The 23,728-nt window shown below is 55.4% G+C and overlaps 1 protein-coding gene and 1 long non-coding RNA gene across 2 annotated transcripts; both read right to left on the bottom strand.

Annotated features, from left to right (window-relative positions):
• Positions 1–3,642: 3,642 nt before the first annotated feature.
• LOC119094008 (uncharacterized) lies at positions 3,643–7,207 on the bottom strand. The gene is made up of 2 exons (XR_005093736.1): positions 6,856–7,207; positions 3,643–4,823 (listed from the first exon to the last, which is right to left on the bottom strand). It is a non-coding gene; the product is annotated as an uncharacterized LOC119094008 (long non-coding RNA).
• A 225-nt stretch (positions 7,208–7,432) lies between these two features.
• Positions 7,433–16,670, bottom strand: LOC119094007 (uncharacterized). The gene is made up of 5 exons (XM_037217059.1): positions 16,562–16,670; positions 13,253–13,437; positions 9,382–9,496; positions 8,507–8,661; positions 7,433–7,790 (listed from the first exon to the last, which is right to left on the bottom strand). The coding sequence occupies exons 2-4, from the start codon at positions 13,427–13,429 to the stop codon at positions 8,531–8,533; spliced, it is 423 nt and encodes a 140-aa protein (XP_037072954.1). The 5' UTR covers positions 13,430–13,437; positions 16,562–16,670; the 3' UTR covers positions 7,433–7,790; positions 8,507–8,530.
• Between the last annotated feature and the right edge of the window lie 7,058 nt (positions 16,671–23,728).

The raw sequence follows: 23,728 nt of genomic DNA, 5'->3' as shown, positions 1-23,728 counted from the left end.
GGCGTAGTTCCGGAGAAACGAGTTGGGGAGCGGGAGCTTAATCGTGGAAAGAAAATAACTTGCACCTTTAAATTCGCCGACGGGCGGGTTTCTTCTCGGATTTGGTCCACTTTTCTCAAACTGGTGGGCTGGAGCCAACGTTGGGGGAAGGGGTTGAATTCCTGCCCCAGCTGAACAGGAAACTACATCCCCGACAGTGATGTACCTGCCGTCTCGCCGTACCGAAGAAGAGCGTCGACGAATAATAACATTGAGACAATTCGTGCGCAGTGTTCAACGTGAATGACTGGGGTGATTACCTTTTTTGTGGTAGCTGTTGTCACGGGCGCATCTTCAAAATGTCGATATAGTTCTCAATATAACCAATCGTTACTTGCTCATGTCGTCTAACGGGCACCTCCTGGTATCCTGAAGGTAGCTTGTTTTCAACATAAGGACCCTACTTTATAATGCTGGAAGCATCTGGCGTCTCCTACGTTCTACCAATGTGCACGAAACATTTTCCGCAGCTTCCTGTCCGCATGCGTCAGGACATACCGCTCTGCATCAAGCCGTCTGCTTTTGCGCTTCTGGCTACATTTGGTGAACAGTCGGGTGCCTTTTTGTGGGACAATATCGGCCTAGTCTGCTGATATGCTTTGCTGTAATATATAACCCATTCCAGGTCGCAAATTTCAGCTTAACATTGGCTGGAAATCGGGAACAATTTCTCCACGGCGCGATGTTTTAATCGAACGCAGATAAGAATATAGATACATCGTTTATGCCAGCAACGCAAATAAAGTGACACGAAAACCGGGGAAAAATCATGCCTTGGGTTAGCTTAGGTCGAATGTATTGGCTCAATCCCCCTTCCCCAACCTCTCAGCCAATTTTAGAAAGTGGCATGAGTGTGGTGCGAAAGTGATTTTGGAAGGCGGACGAGTACACATTCAGTGAAAATAAATGATGGTGAGCCACCGCCGCCTCGTCTCGATACAACCACCCAGCTGCTTCTCAGCACACAGCTCCGGTAGTTCTTGACTGCTGACGCTGAAAGTGACCAAAGTACTTCGGTACCGGCATGGTATGGTCCAAGGCGGTTGCCGGTCAGCGTGTGTTCCGAAACAGTCGCGCGCATTGCGTCGTCAAGGTCAACTCCTGGGACTTGAGAGCCCTTTGAGCGTAGGGATCGGAGAAGGCCGTTACTCCGAGCACGTGCTGCAGATCTGGAGCGGCTGACATCAATCACGGGGTCTTCGCTCTCCAAAGTCTTCCTTTGGAGAGCGAAGACTTGCTGGACGCCGGCTGTGGAGCCACGCGAATCACTTGGTGGGCGCCGGCTGTGGAGCCATGCGAAACACTTGATGGGCGCCGGCTGTGGAGCCACGCGAATCACTTGGTGGGCGCCGGCTGTGGAGCCACGCGAATCACTTCTTGGGCGCCGGCTGTGGAGCCAGGCGAGTCACTTGGTGGGCGCCGGCTGTGGAGCCACGCGAATCACTTGGTGGGCGTGGGCTGTAGAGCCACGCGAATCACTTGGTGGGCGCCAGGGTGGCTGGCTGAATACCCTTTGCTCGGGCGGGGGGCAATTTGACACCCTCCCATGAGTTCTCGGAAACTAAAAAAGCTAAAGACACCGAAATCACAGGGTGTGGTGACCTGCATTTGAACTCACTTGTGTCAAAACTTGATGTTCCTAGGTCGTGGCCTTACAATAAAATATGGCCGAACTCTATGCTGGTGTCAAAAGTGCCCTAGTCATCATGCAACCGCCGCGAATCTATATACCTGTTCTAAGCAAAACATCATTGGTGTTCATTTAAGACTGATGACCTTGTCTGACAATTATGAGGTCAAGGTGACAGAAAAACCTACAAGATTGCTGTTTTTGCCATTCAAGTCAGCGTCAGGACATACCGCTAGACGAAATGTGCCAAAAAAACATGTTGGGCCGAGTCATTTTAGGCCATTGGCGTACTCTGACCTTTAAAAAGTCCATGGAACGTACCTGTCGAGGACCCTGCCATCGGAAGTTTGAAATGGGCGCGAGAAATTACTTTGTACAGTAAGCTCTCGAATAAAAAAGCAGATTATTTTTACTTCGGCCTGACCTTCATACACGAGCTTAGGTGAATCGAATTTGTTGTGATTCTAACTTCGATTAGTTTAATACCTAAGAAGCTGTCTCAGAGATGTATGGCTTCGTCTTACACTAGGGTGCCGCATCACGTTGAACGATTCCCTTGAAATGACCTGCGCTGACAGCCATGACCTAACTTTGACCTGACGTAACCCAGCAACCTACAAGGTACATCCGATTTTTACACCAAAAGATCCGCTTTTCGACTGCCTACAGCTGTGCAAAGTTTTACGCAGTTTCGCTGTGTCGTTCGGGGGGAAAGCTGGAAAACTTTACGGGGGTCAAATTGCTTCCCCCACCTCAACCCCCAGCAAGTGTTAAGTGCGTGTTGACAGGGTCTCTGGTTTGCAGTCCTTCCTCTCCATCGGAAATTTACAATTTAAAGAAGACCTTTGAAGAGCAACGCACCCGAAGAGAGCTAATGACGTCAGCGCCGTTGCGTCCCCGAGCCGCGTGAGGGCCAGTACAGTTCGTCCATCGAGAACAACAGCTGGCCGGGGAGCCGCTTCGGTTTGCTTACCGCACCTGGGGAACTGACCTTCCATGAGCTGAACCTGGACGTAATGACGCGATGTGCCTCAGTCTTGGATCGGCCCACCGACACCGTCAGGCGTCAGCACCAACAACATGAAGGTGGAGGAGAGGCAGATCCTGTCGGCACCCCTGAGTGCGGTCCGCGCGCGCCTGTCTTGTTGGCCACCAGCGAGAACAGCTGTCGTTTTGAGCTGGGAGGTGCCGCGTACTGCGCAGCGACCTCGCCGCATGACCGGCCGTGGGTCTCCGGTGTGCAGCGGTCACTCGCTCGCCCAATAACACGGGCCGCGGCAGCCACAAATCATCTCAGGTGACAAGAGCTTGGGTAACGAACAGCCAGCGTGTACAGGCCATAAATCTGCTCCACGTTACAGCCCAAGGGGCGAGGTGAGGCTCGAACTAGATAACGCTGGCTCCATGCCCGACGATTTCGCGGCATTTGAATGTCAGCGACGAATGACGCAGAATTCTGGACGTCGAAGGGAAACTGGGCACGGCGCAAAATTTGAGTGCACGCACATAGTGAGGTCTTGCAACTCTTGTGGAGAACTTTTATCAAGCTGCATCTTTCACGCCACGTCACTCAAACGAAATAATCGCGTCTCAGAGCGTATATAAGCAGAAGTCATTTTCGCTGTTACGGCACCGAGCTATATGAGGCTGCACCGGCGACCACGATGCGAGGCCGGATCCTGCTGCGTTCCCATTGGGTTAGTTCACAATATCGGGCTTCTTTGCACTGGCTCGGGCCTTACCTTGGCCCTGTTACACGTGTCAGCGTCGAAAAAAGGTGCCGTCCAATCTGCCGCGTTGCAAAACTCAGTTCTGATCAGTCTGGCCACAGCCCGCAAGTCCCCGTTTTAAACCTGGTGAATAGAATCGAAACGAGCCGTTGCATGCTCGTGTGACGTGTTCCGTGACTTGCCGCGAGGAGGGCGCGCTCCGTACGGACCGGTCACGAGGCCGCGCCAGCGCATACACGAGGAAAACCATAGCAAACATTTATTGATGACTGGACTGATAGACAATGTACAAAAATAACCAAAATATGGCCCGAGGCGGCGCGGTACGAAATGCTCGCGCCGCCGGACTAGGTCCACCAGCAGCCGAAAGGCAAGGCCCCGTGCCGAGAGCGGCGGAGTTCCGGTCCCGTAATGCCCCAGGCGACCACGGTCGCCGCTCAAGCTCGTTGACTAGACCGTTTCTCCGCAGTTAGTAAAGCCTCTGCTGCCGCGCCGGCCGCCGCCCGCTGCAGGCTCCCGAGCTGACTACACACTACCGGTTACTCGGCGGCGCGCCCGGCTACTGAAAACTGGCGCGCCGCCAGCGTGGCGTACAAATGTAGAAAACGGACCGGCGTCGGGACACGCACACGACACGACACGACAACCACACACGGCATGCAGCGCGCGGACCGCGCGGACACGACCCCGGGCGATCGGCCTCGCTAACGCGGGCCGGGTCCCCAGCTTGCAAACGCAAGCACGACCCTGGGCGACCGGCCTCGCTCGGGCGGGCCGAGGCCCCGGCCCGCCTGGACACGACCCCGGGTGACCGGCCCCGCTCGCGCGGGCCAAGGCCCCGGCTCGCGCGCACGCGGCGAGCGGTCCAGTGCGCGGCGCGGTCGGCTATTCACAGCGATGGTCGCGGACCAGCTTCGATGCGATGGCAGACCCAGCAGGCGGGCAGTCGCGCAGTGAGATTCGGCCCTCTGTGTTATAACGCCACACTGGCGGGGCAGAGTGGCACGATGCGATATGGCAGCCGCTTCCAGGCCGAGGCCGGAGCGTCTCGTATGTGCTAAGTTCAAGATGAGTTTCTTCCACACTTGCGATTGCAGAATGTTTATCGACGCCTTAGGCCTAGCTAGGCGCCTTGGGCTGTACACACCGGCAGCAGGCTGTCTGGCGACTGCATCATCAGAGCACAGGGCAGACTGCTGCAGTTCGGCCCGGGTTTTTGTTGATGAGCTCTCGGGCTCCTGACCCGGCAGTTGAGACTGGATACATGGCACAGCAACTAGCAGGGGTGTAGGCGCCGCCCGGGCCGGGACGGCCGGCTGAGACGTCCAGGGGCCGGCAGACGCCGCACATCCCTCCTTTCCTCCGCTGCCGCAGGCGGCCGACTACCAGTTGTCCAGAAAGTCGAAACCGGTCTTGATGTCCACCTGGAACGAGTGCGAGGTCAGAGGCGTCCGGGAGGCCGAGAGCATCGCGGATTCGTAACATGCTGCACCGGCCATTTCCCGCCATTTGATCACCGGCTACAACTGCGAAGACAGGCACCAATGTGTGCTACGGGTTGCCTCGCACTTACTCCCACGTTTGCGGACAAAACAGTTTCATACTGAAGCGGAAGTTTTTACATGGTGAATTCCGAAAGCAAGCGGAATGTTAATCGCAGGGGAGCCACGTCCTGATCAGCCCTGAAACGTGCACTTGTTTCTTGACGGTGAGCTCCTTCCAAGTCACGAAGTTGGCGCGAGAGCCAACCAAACGTCAGGTGCCAACAAACAGCGACTCCTCAAACGTCACTCCGGTGAACCTGAACCTGCCTCGCCGGCGACTGAAAACACGCCAGCCATCTCAGCGTGCGTGTTTACGGCCGTCCCGGGCCGACGGGGACCACAGAGCTGCCGTCAGTCAGCCGTCGAGCGGAGCCTGGAGCCCGGAGCCGGCGGCCGAGGCGCCGCCGCCGTCACAGGGCGACACGATGTGGAGCCGGGCGGCGGCCGCGGCGCTGCTCTGCCTGCTCGGCCTGGCAGGCGGCGAGGTGCCCTGCCCGGCCGGCTGGACCGCCGCCGCGCACAAGTGCCTGCGCGTGCACCGCCAGCTGCGCTCGCCGGCCGTCGCGCAGCCGATGGTCTGCCGCGCGCACCACCGGGCCGGCAAGCCGGCCACGCTGCTCACGGCCGCCGAGAACGCGCTGGCGGCGCGGCTGGTACGGGCCACCGGCGCCTCGGCCGCCTGGCTCGGCCTGCGCCGGCCGGCCGGGCAGCGTCGCTTCGCCTGGCGTAACGCGCGGCGCCTGAGCGGGCTGCGGCGCTGGGCGGCGCGGCCGGCGCCGGGCACCACGCCGCAGTGCGTCACTCTCTCGGCGCGCTCGGGCCTGTGGCGCGCCACGACCGCGTGCTCGCGCTACCGGCCGCACGTGTGCGAGCTGTGCCGGTACGCGCAGGTGGGCTGCCTGTGCGCACGCCACTTCCACTGCCGCGGCACGCCGGGTGCCGTGTGCCGGCGCGGCGTCTGCGTCTGCGGCGGCGGCCGCCAGTACGCCGTGCGCTCCCAGCGCTGCGCCGACTGCCCCAACGGCTGGCGCGCCTGGCGGGACCCGGCCGGCCGCGTGCACTGCTACATGCTGCCGGCCGGCGGCGAGAGCGTCGTCTCGCGGGCGCAGGCGCGCGCCCGCTGCCAGCGGCTGAGCGCGACACTGGAGCCGCCGCAGCGCGCGCACCTGCTGACAGTGACGAGCGCGACCGAGCAGCGCCGGCTGCGCGGCTGGCTGCGCGCCGCGCCCGGCCCCCGGCTCGTCTGGCTGGGCCTGCGCGGCCGCGGCCTGCGGCTGCGCTGGCCGACCGGCGAGCCGACCCACTTCAACCGCTGGGCGCGCCGCGGCCTGCTGCAGGAGCCGAGCGGGCGCGGCGAGCCGGACAACTGCGCCGTCTGGATCAGCTTCGCCGCCGCCGACTGGGGCTGGGCCGACATGGCGTGCGCCGGCCTCCGCGCGCAGCCGGCGTTCGAGTTCGAGTACTGGCCTCGCTAGCGGCGCCCCGCACGGGACGGCGCCCTCCGCGCGGCCGAGTCCACACGGCCTACGGACTACGACTGACTCCCATGTTGAGTTGGAGAACTGAATAAATAGTACGCTGACGCTCCAAGGGCCGACAACGACACCCGGGAAGCTAATCCACGGACGCCAGGCCTTCCGAGCAGCATCTTTGGAGTAACCACATACAGTGGCGAATGTGGATATCAGCACACAGAGCCGTAAATTCCGGAATGTTGTTCGTACAATACCCCTTTTCATGTCAAGTACGGGTCAGAAAGACGACATGCCGTTTGCAAATAGCGGGAAAGACGGAGACAGACATTTACAGACTTGGCATCAACGCCAGAAAGAGCATACTTACACTGAAGCACGGGTGGCGCACCTTTCCTGAAACGAATGCCCGTGATCATAACGTATCGCGGCTCCCGTACCTCCGTGGGCTGCTCCAGTACGCTGTGGAACGCGGCCTGCTCCTGCCCGGACTCTGGTTCTGGTTCCGGTTCTGGTTCTGGCTCCGGTTTCGACTCGGAGGTCGGCTCCCGGCGGTACAGCGGCTCTGAGTCAGGGGTTGGCTCCCGGCGGTACAGCGGCTTCGACTCGGGGGTCGGCTCCCGGCGGTACAGCGGCTCCGAGTCAGGGGTCGGCTCCCGTCGGTACAGAGACGGAGGTGGCGGCTCGTCGCGCGGACTCTGCGCCAGCTCGCTGCCGTCACCGTCCGCCCGCGGCTCCACCTCCCGCTCCGGGGTGGGCTCGTCGCGGCGCGGCACCACCGGCGGCGCCACGCGCTTCAGCTGCGGAGGCGTCGGCAAGCAGCGCGCGCCGGCCGTCGGCGGCGGCGGCGAGGGCGGCGCGCCGGCCGGCGCCGCATACTGGCTGGCCGTGCGCACCGACGGCGCGTGTGCCGCCGCCGTGCGGATCGGCACTAGCGCCGCCTGCACGGGCGGCGGCGGCGGCGGAGCCGACGGCTTCGTCAGCCGCCGGAAGCTGGCCGAGCTGCTCACGTGGCGCGGCGAGGCCGCCTCCGGCTGCGGAGAGCGGACTGGCCGGCTGCGGAGACGACTACCTCCGGCTGCGGGGCGGAGATGACCGGCTGAGGCGTGACGAAGCCGGGCCGAGGCGGCGAGATCTCGGGCCGGACGCAGGTGGGCGGGCCGCGCCGCCGCCGCCGCCGGCTGTTTGCCAAGCCGGGTGATGGAGAGCAACACGCGCCGGCCATGCGCCAGCCGGGCCAGCACCTGCTGCTTGAGCGAAGCGGCTGGCGGCGGCCGGCTCCGCGCCGCTCGAGCCGCCCAGCACCAGGCTAGGTGAGTCGAAACGCTCGCCGACCGTGCGCTTGGGAGAGTAGCTCTCGTACATGTGCTCCACCCTGCGGCGACGGAACCAGCGCGGCATAAACAGTGAGGTCATGAGCGCGGCGCCAGATGCCCACAACACAAGGCCGGCGACATAGATAGGCCCCATCCACGACGACGACGCTGTTTTTAGAGCAGCGCCTATTTGAATTGATGCATGCACCCAAGTTGTAACCACATGAAGCAATGAAACTGCATGCCAATGTTTTTGTGCTCAGCAAGCAGATAAAATAACGACATTGCACTGCATCAAAGCGATCACCATGGATCGTACTGCAGTAGCGAAAACCATACATTTGTTTTTAAACAAGGACATGCTTGTCATAGCTGACTCATCGACAAAATGCTGAGGTATCATGGCCAATACGACACATTGAGTGACATTGTCACGGCAAGACTGCCAGCGTTGGCGCTGGCGTATTGAAGGCCCACAAGCCACTCCATCAGCAGGTGCTGACAGAAATGGAGATTTGACTAGAGAAGGTATGACAGGGCCGGTCTTCCACACCTCAGGTTGTGCCGAATGCATCGACATCAAGAGGAATACAGAGAGCCTGCAGCTGGTGTCATGAGTCTGTGTCGATCATCGAAACACCGCTAATGAGCCAAAACTTGTCGGAGAGCGTGCGAGATGACGGCATTGACAACATTCAATCCGCCACCCCAGACATTATGTCGGACGCCTTGCGCCCTCGGCGAGCCGCCGTGGACAGAGCAGCGCCTCCCTGACCTGGACAGTCTGTTCCTGATGCTGTCACGGACGACGAACGACTGCCGGTGCGTAGGCGACTCCTGCTCGGCCTGCAGGCAGCTGGCGGCCACGCGCTCCTGACTGGGCGTGCGCCAGGAGAAGGGTGCCGCGTGCTCGTCCCGCCACCGTACCGTCTGCAGCAGCATCGCCACACGCTCACTCGCCACGGCACGGGCACGGCAGGCGAGCTCGCGCCGTCCGCAGACCCTGTCTCTATCAATGCGCTCTCTTCAGACACCCTGGCACATAATGAACACAGCTGCTTGTGTAGCACCTTTTCACTTCCAATCGTGATCGTGAGCACACCGCAAAAATGGCAGTTAAAAGCACAAAACATAACCAATGACCGGGGTTTTGGGGTCATTGCTGCCGAGGCCAATCAGGCTGGTGGCGGGAACAATGTGCGCACTTCCCGGCTCGTGAGTGTGACGGCATGCTTTTTGTGGCCGCCGCACACGTGCAATCGCATGGACCGCGGCAGCACGCCCCGGGGAATGCGGCGAAGCCAGGACGTTCCGCATGTGCGGCAATGGAAATAGCCTTGGAACAACGGAGTCAACATGGAAACTATTCGTAAATTTACACTGTCGCCTTGAAAAGTCTTCCTGACATGTTTCCTGAGAGCAGTGCACACAAGATCCACGCCAGGCTGACGCCGGGGGCGGCGCCGGTGTCATGTGGATGATTCACTAGTGGCGGCAGCAGAAGGATCCGTACACGGCAAACCAGCGTTGACATGCGGACGTGATATACACCACACCCGCCTGAGGCCTGCACCTCGTCTGCCGACGTCCCGGCCATGTTCCGGCCCCTCGCCTCCCGGCGAGAGGGCGGGGGGGGGGGGGGGGGCTCACCTGTCCCGTCTCCGGGTCCTCGTCCTCCACCACCTTCGGCGGGGTCGAGTTCCAGCCGCTGGGGGCGCCGTCGCCAGGGCTGGCGCGACAGGCGGCGCCAGTGGTCGGCCGTTTCCTGCCGGGAACGGTAACCAGGTCAGAGTCGCAGGTCACAGCGGGCGGCCTGCCTGGCAAACCGTACACAGATCACGCTCAAGAGGTCGCAACGGGCTATCTGCTGCGGGAAGCACTACCCAGATATGATTAACAGATTGCCTGCTGCATTTAATTTACGATTAACAGATTACCTCACTGAATTCGAGATTAACAGATTGGCCAACTGAATTTTGCATGTCAGCTGGCCCGCCAGCTGCGGTACACAGGACAACCATACGCAGACACATAGTCTTCCCGTCCTATCGACTAAATCTTGGGTGAAAGCCAGCTGTTCGAGGTCTGAGGCGGCCGCCACACACAGTAACGACACCCGCCGCCTGTGAAAGACAATGTACTCCTGTGGCAGGCCGGCGGCGCCAGCGCACCGTAACTGCGCGTAAGCCGATTACCGACAGGCGCCGTCCCACACCGTGGTCGCTGGTGCCTGCGCTATCCAGGTCAATGGCGTCACAGCGCCGGGCTCGACGGCTGGCGGGAGGCCCCGGGCGGCCATAACGCCCGGACGCAGTCGGCGCGCGGGGCCGCGGGCAACCATAACACACAGAACCCGCCAGTTGGCGCGGCGTTCGCAGCGGAAACAGACCCGGTTTCCGCCCGTCCGATACGAGGCCAGGTCTGGGCCGGCCTGTCAACCCGTGCCCGCCATACGGAGACTAGGCCAGGCCATCTGACGGCGGCCTGTCAGCGACGGCGCTGGCCTCGAAAGACCTCGCCGAGAAGCCGGCACACCACAGCGCCGACAGCCGCCGGGTCGGAGGCAGCGAAGCCTCGCAGCCGGCCTAACATCCGGCGGGATCGGCTCAGTGGAAGCGCGCGTCATCCATCGGGCGATAGGAGCAGTTGAACGGGGTACTGCGGTGCACCCCCTGCGGCCACCCTTCCGATAACGGCGCTCTGCGGTCGACGTGTCACCGCAGCCGGGCCTCCGGGGACGGCCAGCGCTGCAGCGGCGCGTGTGTCATGAGATGACGTCACCAGGCCGCCGGTGACCGACGTGTTTGTGTTAGGCGGCGACAGCGAGCCGCGGGCGGGGCCGACGCCGGCCGTCCTGCCGTCGCCGCCGCTGCGACGGTCGGCCGCGACGAGCAGCGCCCGGGCCGGCGGGGCCATGCGCGGCCCCAGCACGCTCGCTGCACACTCCGCTGCACGAGACGTAAACACAAGCGCGAGGGTCCGGTAACGGGCACCCCGGTTCCCAGGCGCTCCCTTTGCCTCCCGCTGGCCACATGCAGGCGGCTGCCAGTAGCGGCTCCCAGGCACGGCACCCGTTCATTACCACCAGCGAATCTGCAGCGATGCGCCGCCCTGCGAGCGCCAATTAGGGTGACCAGTCAGCTGCTATCGCTGGTGTCAGCGACCAGCGCAGGGCCGGGGGCTAACAGCCCTGCGTTTCCAAGCACAACGCCATGACACGTTAGGACCTGGCGAGCCGGTTTGCCATTTCAGGGACTGAAAGCGCGCGTGCAGGCCACTAGCGCCATTGTCGCCCCCCCCCCCCCAAGCCGTGCACCAGGCACCTCACAAGGTCAAATACTGGCGCGGCGGCGGTGCCGGCCGGGCGGCGCGTGCGGTCCACTGAGCGAGCGATTCGCTGAGCGCGGCGGCGTACGCCGGCGCGGCGGGCGGCGCGCGCCGGCGCATGATGAATGGCTCACCGGGACGCCGGCACACGGCAGCGTCGCGAAGGCCGCCGACGGCACGGACGGTGCGAGGCGCGACACACGGCCGTGGGCGCGCTGAGCCGGGCTGGGCGCCACAGACGCCCCGGGCAGACACGGGCCGGAGCCAGCGGGTCACACACGGATGGACGTCCGGAAGGATAGCACGAGTCGGAGCCAGCGGGGCGGATGGACGGCCGGGAATAGCACGGGCTGGAGCCAGCGGGACGGATGGACGGCCAGGAATAGCCAGGTTTGGAGCCAGCGGGACGGATGGACGGCTGGAAATAGCAAGGTCTGGAGCCAGCGGGACGGATGGACGGCCGGGAATAGCACGGGCTGGAGCCAGCGGGACGGATGGACGGCCCGGAATAGCCAGGTTTGGAGCCGGCGGGACGGATGGACGGCTGGAAATAGCAAGGTCTGGAGCCAGCGGGACGGATGGACGGCCGGGAATAGCGCGGGCTGGAGCCAGCGGGACGGATGGACGGCCGGGAATAGCGCGAGCTGAAGCCAACTGGTCATTCCGGATGGGCGCCATCGTTATCGTCATATCACATCGCTTTCGCTGGGTGCGGAGCTGGACGTAAGCAACGGACAAACAGCGCGTGGGTAGCCGCGCTGCAAGGGAGGAATGCAAAGTTCAGGAGGAACGGACTCGAGGGGGGAGTCCGCTGATATTAAAACGCGCGAGTACCCATGGACACGCCCTACATGGCGTGCATCTTCGCCATCAATCATGCGGGTGTGCAAAGGAGGGGAAACCGCGCCCAGCTTCGGCGTTTTTTTACACCGCCATATCTAGAGTCTCAAACTGGGCGGCTGCGCAGGAAGGCCGCACCTAATGCTTCAATATTCGACAGCACCACCAGCCATTTCTGAGGCCCTGAAGACCGCCGCCCCGCACCTCCCCACGCGCCAGTACCACAGAACACCAATAGGATCACAGGCGTCGGACGAAAGGGTCAACCCATAGAGTGTTCACTCACATCGGATCAAAGACGAGCCCCCGTCATCAGGCTCACAAGGGAATCATGCGATTGGCGCATCACATTCACCTGCGACACCACTTTCTTCTCCTCTTCGTCACGACGCGACGGGTCACGAGGTCACGACGTCTGGGGCCATTCTTTACAAAAAGCGAAAGGTGTGCCAACTCAATAGCGAATTCTACGAAAACGGTCTTCAGAAGAAATAAGCGAAAAGGCGAGGTTTGAAACCAGGTAAGCCTATTCCGATCAGTGGTGCTTTCACATCAATGCACCTACAACTTCATGATTCGTGATGTGGCCGGGCCCAGCATGCTTCAATGTCACCGTGGTCGTTCGCGGGACTGTCGTTTTTGTGGGAATTTAATTCGACGGGACGAAGTGAGCTGCTTCTGGGATCAGAGCCAATGAGAGCATGCGTTGTGTGCTGATCCAATACTGGGCCTACTCCCAGGTGAGCCAACTGGGCAAGCGTCCGCACCAGACGCTGAGACAGTTACCCTCTGGCGGATCTTATGCGTCTACTCCGTCCGCCGCCCTACCGTCTCGTCGTCGATATAAGCTTTTCCTGTTTGAAACTAAAATCCAAGCTCACACAAAGCATCGACATACGGTAGCACTGGACATGCATCCAGCGTCTTTGCTCTGTGTTCGGCGGGCAAACCAGGTGTAGTGCAATGTACACATATCAATCATAATAGTTACGAACTGCTTGAGTGTGATATCTTGAGTAGGGCTCTTGTCGGGCCTCCTGTGTTCTATCGGTCAACAAAGCCGAAATGAGTGTAGAGATGCATGGAGGCCCAACCTCGCACCCCCACCTCCGTCCACGTCTCGCACTGCACCGGCACAGGGAGGTTCAGTCGGGCTCGAGAGGCTGACTCTGCCGCTGCCCTCCAACACTCTGGCGAGACCCCCTTACGGACTGGTTAGGTAATACAACGACGCAAGTAACATCTCGTGACTGGCATCGTAACACACCGGTGGCAACCGCCTGCCAGCGAATAATTCCCGCGGCGGGAATCGAGCCCAGCCACCTCGCCTTGCCGTGCGCCCGGTGGTGCTCACCTGGTTGACCATGTGGCCGTCGATGACCTGGCACTGGTCGGCGTAGCTCAGCTCATCCCAGCCGTCCGCGTGCAGCGTGCGAATCGTCTGCACGTTGGAGATGATGCGCTTGCAGAGCGGGCTGAGCGTGCAGAAGTAGCGCTCAGCCGCCGGCGCGCTCTCTATGCGGCTCGTCATGACGCCCGCTGCCGGCCGAACGCCCCGGGTGAGACGGAGAGAGGTGGAGAGACAGGCGCAGCCAGCACAGACAGGACCGGCCCCCGCCGGCGGCGCCGACCGTACTGGTCGGCGGGCGCCAGCCGCGCGCGCCGCTCCGGAGCGGGGAGGTATCGCCGCGATCGGCGCACGGGCTCGTGTCACCACGTGAACGACTCGCGTGTCGCGGCAGGGCGCGATACGGCGGCGCCGTGGCCCCAGCCCAGGCGCTGATACGGCGTCCGCGCGTGCAGGGGATTTGCGCGCCAGGTGCGCCCTGAGCCGGCAGTTGCACCTGAGCTGATTGCAGCATATCGCGCACATTGCGGTGAGGACGGAGATAAGGATAACCACTGCAGCCAGCATATTAGGCTCTTTGTCCTCATATCAGGGGGATTGGTGGTCTCATATCAGCTTGACATATCACAGTGAAAATCATTTATGGGAGCACACAACACTGTCAACAGTGCAGATCTGCAATAATGGTTGAAATTTACCAGCAATCCAAACTATGCAATGTTACAGGCATGACAGCCTAAGTTGTTATTCATGTGGCACCATGGACATTAAGCTGGTTAAGATATTATACAAACATGGCACATTCCAGAGATGAGGAGCCATAAAGTGGCTGAGGGCCTCCAAATATTAGCTGGAGGGACCAACATGATGTGTAGTGCATCATCATCATTCAGAAGCATCTCCCTGACCTAGTACCTGTGGAATAACCAGTGATCCACAGAGAAGCAGATATGATGATCTTGGGGGATAAATGCTTGAAGCCAGGCATTTGAGACAACATAACCAATGCTTCCATCAAGCAGCATACAAGTGACAACATGCAATGTATTCTGTGCCCACTCTTCCTCTAAGCTATGTATTGCTTCTATGTATGCCTCTGGACTACAAAAGTGATAAAAGGCATCAGAGATCATCTAAAGACTCCCAAAATATCAGCCTAACATGCATCTGGACATTGAGTATGGGCCCCTGACTTCATCTGATCTATGGCGGCATTAAATTTCAGATCATGACCAACTGTATGCCCTCATAATGGATCCCAGAATACCTTTTAGTAGACCCTGCTACCTGCTTATGACATTTACAAGTCTCAATATATAAAGCAAAAACAGCCTATATGCCTCCTCAACACAGACCTAACCAGAAACTAGAGTCCCAAGAAAACTCAAGGCAAACCAACAACACAGTGGTATTCAGGACCACATGACAATAATGACATGTTAGGTGATGTATGTAACATCTTTACCTGTTTGTGCTCAAAGCATGATACAATAATGGTCATGCCATGGATCTGAAGGGGCAATGATGCAACTATCTTACCTATGGAATGACTGCTACCAAATTAAGCAGGACCTTATAGCACTGTGGTCATATACTAAATATTCAGGATCCTAGCTAAGTACAGGGGCCCAACAATATCAGCTGCTTCTCTGGTTAAAGACAGTGTTCCACATTTATATCGGGTTTTGAGCTGTAACGGCCATCTTGAAGACCTTTCAGTGCTATTCACAATCCTGCCCTTCTTAAGACCTATGCCCATCTAGTTTCTGAGTAACATGCCTGAAAAAATGGTGAGAGGTATATCAGGGTGGTGTTACAACATTCTACCACTTGGGTGGCAGGGATATCGATACAACTCCATACTATTATACCCTGACTTAAGGCTTGTTGCTGGTTGCCCCTCTCCTTGCTTAAAATTGGCTAATCAGCAACTAACTGGGCAGCTGTCAACCCATTCTCTTAGTGCCTCAGGATTGACAAACTGGCTGGGCAGGTCAGATGTCTGGATTTGGGGTCAAAAGGCAACAGTTTAGCATCAACTGGGGACCACTGAAAGCCAGGGTTCTGGCAGCATGCATTATATTTACATCCTGCACACCCTGCTGGATTAATTTTGGAGTAATGTATATGGGGAGTATTTCAAAGTCATCAATCATATCATAATATGATATGATTGATGACTTGACATCAATATTATAATAACATCATTCAAATCCTGCCATTCCATATGGCATGTAATAATGCAATCAAAGGCCAATAAAAATATAATCGTTGAGAAGTTCATATCTGACAAACCAGAGTATTGTGCTCTATAGAGCAGTCTTCTCCATTTGAACAGCATGCCAAAAGTTGTAAGTGAGCTTATTTTATGCTTTCTGATGCTTTCCTGCATATCTTTTAACATGTAAAATTCCCATTAAACTGGAATAGTTTGTGTTAGTGAGGTCTATGCTCTACATTGCACTCAGGCTATTGCAAATCAATATTAAAAATATTCATGATAAATGCTGTTGGTAATACACTACCCAAGAAATAAATGGTGATTAAGTTTATTACAATAAACAAGAAAACATATAAGTGAACACAAAAAAAACTGGAAAATGATTTGCAAAATGCCTGTAGGTTACTCACCTCTGAGCATGGTCTAATCATACATATATTTTTGAAAAGCTTATAATGGCAAAGATCATCAATTTCTTTTGTTTTGGTCAATTTTGTGATGGGCCATGCTTTATTATTTCATGATAGCAAGATATCTAAATCAAAGAAAGAAAAAGTAGATGCTCATCATGAGCAATCAAAATGATGCAAATAAAAAGCTGTATATGCTTCTAATTTAAGCCAAAGGGCAGCATTTAGCTTATAATTAAATTAACTTGACATTTAACCCCCCACTCTACCATTAACTGCATCATCAAAACAAATACAGTTTGCTGCAAACATCAATCTATCACTGTTATTAGGTGATATTTTTGGAGCACACCAATGGTATGTTCCAAAAATGATATGGCATGGTACCATCATAACGTATGCACAATGACAGGATTCCTCCAATTCTTAACTTTAACAGCCTGAAAAAAGACACATGCCTGAAATGTCAATGCACACTCCTTTAAAAATCTATCAGCCATTTCCAGTGTCTCAGTCAAGACGAACCAAGAGGCGGAGCAAGAAAGCAGGAACATCCACAAATACAACGCTTCGTAGTTTTGGCAACATCCAGGACAAGTCCAAGGATAATGGAAGGATACATGACGCATTAAGCGTCCTTTTAAAATCGAGTTCAATAAAACGATGCGTGTAACTAATACAGACCTTATCGTGGATCATATACGCAGCTTCACGGACCGCCCTCCGCACAAAATTCCGCACGCGACCATCCCTTCCTTGTCTTGAAGTCTTCCCCTGCCCTGCTCAAGGCTATGGCCCTACTATATCACAGAGTCGAAGGCAGCGCAACAGAGGTTACGGCCTGCGGTGAACCTAGCGGGTACTGACTACAATGGATAAATTAACCGCCTTATTACTGAAAAATCTAAAAATAAATTCATATTTTTCAAAAACTTACTCAAATATACATATATTTATTTCAATAAAGATAATTACTGAACGCTTGAAGCTATTCATCATTCCGGTCTCCAGCTATAAGGTTTACCCTATGATCTTCCGGTATTCATGCCGGGTTATTCTGGGCAGAACCTAGTGGATCTTGTTTTCAATCATTTGTTACCCAAGAAAGAAACAATAAAATGGAAAATGAAATTCTAGAATCTAAATAAAAACTCAAAAATTTGCGTATTATTTTAAAAATATAAAAACATTGTATTTATTGTCCGCCAGAAACGTATATCAGCTAAGTGACTCTCTGGCCAGTGAAGCGGCGGCAAGCTGCACCCGAGCATGTGCGGAACGTAAGAGACGTTGCGTAGAACAAACGCACGTGACAGACGTAAGAACAAACTACAGATGTTTAGACTATTATAGGTGTTCCCACAATAACATGTACTACCGTCCTGTCATCTTCCAGTCTAAATTTTCCACTCTCAAATCGGTCTAGGCTACAGGCATCCCCACTGCCCACAACCGCGAAGTCGAATAACGCAACTCCCTGCAGATCAGCTGCGACACCGACCAGCGCGTTACACACGTGACACAAGCACTTGTAAGTGAAAATGTCAGATTTGGTCTCTCCGTCATTTTCGTCATCGCTCGGTCCGAAATTTCGCATTACGAGACCGGAACTTCTGCTTGATAACTATATAGTTCCAAATAGACCTCCCTGCAGGTTAGGTGCAAGATTACCCAAATAAGCACAGGCGTGACAGACGAACAAGTTTTCAAGAATTCTAGACATGCGCCCACCATTATATTGTTTTGGTGATTGAACATGCCATTGCATAATTGCTCTGAGCGCCTGGCGGTCGCCCGGTCAATGATTGTGCCTGATCTAGTAACATATATCCGTGTAGATCGCATGCAAAACCTAAAACGTGACGCGTAAAACGTGGCACGCGCGCATGCACGTGAAAATGATAGACGCGTGATGACCATTCTATTGCGTTTGGGACTCATATTATGAAGTTTCGATCCCATGTGAAGTTTCTGTCCCGTTCCGGCCAACATTTACGCCAGAAGTCCAAGTGGGATGCCATTCAGTCCTAATCAGGGCACGCATTCCAGACCTACACCGCTGTTTCCGCCGTCAATCTTTTAGCCATGTTACAGACAGCTGTCGAAGAAACCCCTGGTGCACAAGGTGCGCGTCCTCGAAGCACCAGTCCCGATATTTCGTGGTGTACCAGTCCGAGGTTGAAGTATTCAAATTGCGGCAAGGATCACGCTGCCTCCCTCAGCAAATACCGCTGCGCCGACTCCGGCGGCTGTGAATGCTCCCCCAGAGGTTGTGCCATCTGTGAGGCCTACCCCGCCTCCTCTGGGGGACGGGAGAACGTCAGATTGACCCTGGTTCAGTGTGGCCGGGTTTCACGGGCTTCTCCAGCGCCTCCGCTCTCCAAGTGAGAGCAACCGCCCCCGATGGACGACCAGGCAACAGCAAGGCCTCCTATGACACTGTCCTGTCCCCCCTGCGAGCAGAGCCTTCTGGGGTGCACTTGACCGAAGGCTAGTTGGTGGCGCCAACCACCTCCAGGGGGGGGGGGGCGTAAGCCCCCTCGTGCTGGAGAGGGGGTACCTGCTAGCAGTCAGCCTCTAGTGCGGGCTACCCGACTCGCACATCAGACATCGGGGGTGCCCACTCTACAGGTCGACGCTTCTGACACAGAAATCGGAGCGATACTCCAGCAATTCGGGGCTGACCGTTGGGAGACCCGTCGTTCTTCTAGAAGGTTCTTCTTCGGGAGCCGGCAGAGGCTCGGTACAGCACTTTCGGCCGGGAGATTCTGGCTTGTGTGTCAGGCGATCAGGAACTTCCGGCATTGCGTCGATATTCGCAACTCCAACATCTTCATGGATCACATGCCCGTGGCGTCCGCGATCGGGTCCAGTCAGCGGTGTCACCAGGAGGCGGCAGGAGTCCGAGGGCCTGAGCCCCCCCCCCCCCACGTTTTGACTTCAGCCGCCTTAGTGCTCTCTGACCCCACTCCACCACCCCCCTCCCCATGCATACGAGCAAAAAAAGGAATACCGCACCAATGAAATGCAGCAAGTGTCTTCTGAACAACTGGTATATTAGGTTTCAACCACACCATCATCTTTATTACCATTATCATATATCATAACTTTCAGTATGTTTCAAATGGTATGAAGTCATTTCTCAAGATCGAAACAGCTCTGAAATCGACCAATTTCTTAATTTTAATTTTGACATTAGAGACGCAAATCAAAGTAGCCGAAATGCGGGAAGAAATAAATATTCGAGGGTAGGTTAAGTCAACTTTATTGGCTCAGCCCCATCCCAACCACCTTCAGAACGTGACATCCCTGGATACAGCTCTGACCGCTTCTCGTCCAGGGAGATCCGGTACCTTGACTTCATCGGTCAATGTTTAATCGACGTCAGGCACGAGTCGGACAAGATGGACACGGTGGCTGACGAGCTTTCGCGGACGGTCACCATGGCACAGGCAGCGCGGCTCCCGCTGAACGATCTTGACGACCTTAGGCAGAGAAAGTCAGGTAGACAGAGGAAGTCAGGATGACGCCTTTCAGACGCACCTCAGCTCACAATCCTCGCTGGCCCTGTCTGACACCCCGCTGGCGAGTGTACGCAAGCTCCTGGTTTACGAGTCCACGGGCGAACCCCGCCCGCTGGTGCCAGCAAGCCTCTGGAGACGATGCCATCGGCTCCTGCACGGTCTGTCACGTCCCAGAACTTTGCAGGACGCAAGAACTTGGAACAAGACCCCAACGGTTTGTGTGGCCTTCCATGCCCTGGGACATTAAGGTGTGCACTCGGGCGTGTGGCTATTGCCAGCGTGCCAAGGTACATCGTCACACAGCCCCCCCCCCCCCCCCACCCACACACACACGCATGGTTTCAAGCCGCAGGACGCTTCGTTTTGACAGCGTCCTTATCGACAGCGTCGGCCTGCTGTCCCCGTCGGACAGTCCCACGTACCCGGTTACGTGCACCGACCGGTTCGCCCGCCGGATGAAAGCCATCCGTGTGGCGGGCATTCGGGCCATCTCGATCGCCCGCATCTTCGTTGCCGGCTGGGTGGCGCGTTTGGAGTGCTGGCACAGGCACGGATGTCGATTTCTATTCTTTTGGGTGGACCAGGCTCTCCCCCACAGAGCCCATTTTGGCACCACCAAAGTAAATTTGGACCCCAAGCTTTCTGATGCTTAGGCATGTACAAGCCGAACATCGAAAGTGAGAGTTAAAAAATGTATACATTTCAAAGGTTACTGATAATTGTGCAACAGGAAAAAGGAGCAAAGAAAGTGACAACTGCGATGACAACTACGGAGATCAAGGCCAAGAAAAACACAAAATGGTCGATTCGTTCATATTTGGCCTTCGTGAGCACGATTTCCAGATATAACGGCCGTCACTCGGCTCTCAATCAATGTTTTGGAAGATACGATGACGTAATCAAACGATGACGCATCGAGGAGCATGTTTACTATGTAAACAGTGGAATAGTGTTGCAGAGATCAGTCCTTTCTATTTAAAAACATATAAATAGTTATAAGTGAGCTTTTGTCATCGTGTCTGATGCTTGCTTCAATTTCATCAAATGTTAAGTATTCCCTTTAAGAACAACATATCCCAGGAGTACAGCAAGCTCGCAATGCGTGCTCATTGAAACAAGTGAGGTTAAGACATTCCCAACAGGAGAGCATCTACCTAAGCGATCTTGGCGAAACGTCGGGCTCCATTGTTTTAAATGGTGCGTGGAGGAGTACTTTATTAGTACTAGGAGTACTAGGAGTATGTTCTGTTTTACATGAAATGGAATGTATCTGTTTTGCCAATTAGATTTAGGTGTGTCGAGTATGTGCGCATATACGAGTTGCGATTGCTACATATGTTCTGAACAGTCTGCCGTTAGGAATGCATAAACAAATGAATGAGATTTCCGAGGTACATGATATATATATATATATATATATATATATATATATACATCTTGAACTAAATGCCATTACATAGGATGCCCGCTGAAAAATATACATATACATATATTTATATATACATATATATGTATATACATCTTGAGCTAAATACCAATACATAGGATAACCGCCGAAAAGTTTTCGTATCCGGGATCCGTCCCCCATTCTCTCACGAGAACGCGTTTCTCTCTTCCTATCAGCGCCTGATCGACACCAGATCGGTGCCGACAACAATACTTACAGATGTATCAGCACTGCCAATCAGTGTCGGATTCAGGGTTTCGCGAAGGGGGAGGGGAAGGGGCACACCACAGTGCTGACACCTTCCCAAGAAACATAATCGTATTCCGATCATCCGATTGCAAGATTCGTATGCATGCTTTTTTCGTACGGGACCCATCTTACTGTGCGTGGTCCTGCAAAACTAGGCGTGCTTTGTATGCACATACATACAGTTTGTTCATTTTTGTCATATCATTATATATCCTGTTATTTTGAGGCTAAGCATTTCGGAGAAAATATGGCAAAATGAGCTAGAGGTGGCAGTTAAATACCATCAAAATCAGACCTGAACTTAATTTTTGGCCTATTTACGGTTGCCCGCCTCCGGCGAACATCCGGATAGCCGATGTGATCAGCGGAAGTCTGATGATTAATGCGGAGTCTTTGCCTTGACTGTTATGAAAGAGTACACAATACTCTATCATTCCAGATGTATCAGGTACATGATGTACAAGTATGATAAGTGTCATAACGCAATAAACAACGGCAATGGCGCATATGACGGCGGCAGCACATAAGATTATGTTGGACAACGGTCCGCATACCTTCATCGGCACATATCCGACAGCTGCCCTAAGGCTGAGGCGCCAAGGGAAAACGTCATCTTGTAGTCTCGGACTTGTGTGCGTGAATTAATGAAGCCAGGCCCACACATATGAGCAGGCGGAAGCGTCCAGTTTTGTTGCGTTTTGTGATAAAAAGCTGCTTCCGTTCGGCCGGCTATGGACCCCTTTGAAGCTCAGGAAGCGCAACCTCGTCCCCCCCCCCCTCCTGGGTCCGCCACTGCTGCCAACGCAGAAGTATGAGGTCCTGGCCAAATGGCCGCGACCAACCAGCTAGCGTAATATATTCTGAGGTGCGAGTTTAAGCACTGTTGATGGTCTACTGGTTGGTGATCTGATGGGCAGCCAGAGCAACCTTTCTCTCCGTCGTCGGTGAGTGCTTGCAAGCGCGACGATAAGACACCGTGAGGGCGCGTTACTAAATGCGGCCGGCCGGCCCGTAGCGTAATGCCAGCATACGGCGACCAGGTGGTCCTTATAATCGCGTGTCAAGAGTGCCGCGCGCACTCGATGGTGCTGCTGTGCGGCTATCACCTGCCACTCCAACACATTTGTCCTATCAAGGCACCCACCTTCGTCGATTGAACCCTCGACAGCGCATGACTGAATGCTGGGGGGTTCCCCGCAGTTTTAACTTGGTCATCGGCTGATGTCACCTCTCTGTTCCTGTGACTGACTGTGCAATACTAGTTGCAGCCGGCTGGCCCACTCACTTATGCCTATCATACGCCAGGTAAAGATAATAACAATCGCGCGTGGAGAGTGCGACCGATTGCAGTCAGCCCTGTTGTACGGCTATCAGTTGCCATCGCAACACACTTTTGCGGTGGCAGCTGATACTTGTAATCGCGCGTCAATCCATCTTATTCGGCTGACCCCCACACATGCCCGATAAAGCTGACCCCACCATCACTCAATGATGGCGCGCGGATGCAGCGGCGATTTGCCATGGCAATGATGGTTATTTTCGTGCACGTCGGGTACGGCCGTGTGCGGAAGATGTCATTATGGGATGGATGGAATGGATTCTGGAAGCACTATTTTTGGACAATGCATGTTAGCTATCAACACATATCACCCTAATTACTAACCTGACCTTCTGACGGCGCATTACTTGATGCCGACGAGCAGTCCGTATCGTGAGGGCGAGCGCACGCCCGTCCTGGAACGTATAATCTCGTGGGAAAAACGTGACCGTGTGCATTCCATAGCACTGCCCAGGGGCTATCATCTACCAGAGCAACACGCATCCGATCAACCCACCCGCTGCCCCCCCCCCCCCCCTCCCCCCACAATGCATCATTCAATGCTGCACGTCGGCCGCAGCGACAGTATGCAGAATCACGGGGTGCGATTTAAAATACTTATATCGTACGCGGTGAGTGCGACAGCGTGCTCTAAATTTCACTGTATGAGCACTATCAGCAGGCAATATAACTCTGTCATTGACCGGCAACGCCCTTTCATGCGGCCCTTTGATGGGGCCTTACTAAATGTGGCCGGCGAACCCGCAGTGTGGTGGCCTTCATACAGTCATCCGCGAACAGTACTTATAACCGTGCACGAAGTGCGCGGACGTGTGCGTTCGATGCCACCGAAGAAGGACTATTAGCATCCATTGTAGCGCATTTGTCTAACCGAGGCATCCATTTTATTCGTTTCATCCCTGACAGAGCATTGCTTAATGGGAATGTTCTATGTTTGAAAATGCTAAGGCAAGAATCAGCTGTGATGAAATAAGCACAATTGTATATATTTGTGTGCTTTTAAGAGTTAAGAACTGCTCTAGATAACATAATTTCACTATTTAGTAAATATGTTAACCCGTACGATATCGTTTGATGACGTCATGGAATGTCTTCATGACGTTGATCGCTGCCAGGCTGACCGAGTCAGAATTACCACTGCAGCGGACGGGCTGACTTTCTTGTAGTATTTCGACTTGCCAAAAGGTGGCAGTGCGGTGCTAGAACGCGTTTGCGAAGCAAATATTGTCATGTGCTCGTATTTCGGCGCTTTCTGGGAATGCCTTTGCATGTTTATCCATGCCTATATTGTT

The sequence above is a fragment of the Pollicipes pollicipes genome, unplaced genomic scaffold (assembly GCF_011947565.3).
Source record: "Pollicipes pollicipes isolate AB1234 unplaced genomic scaffold, Ppol_2.1 Scaffold_4002;HRSCAF=4701_pilon_pilon_pilon, whole genome shotgun sequence".
Lineage (NCBI taxonomy): Eukaryota > Metazoa > Arthropoda > Thecostraca > Pollicipedomorpha > Pollicipedidae > Pollicipes > Pollicipes pollicipes.
This window is presented reverse-complemented; position numbering and strand designations above follow the sequence as displayed.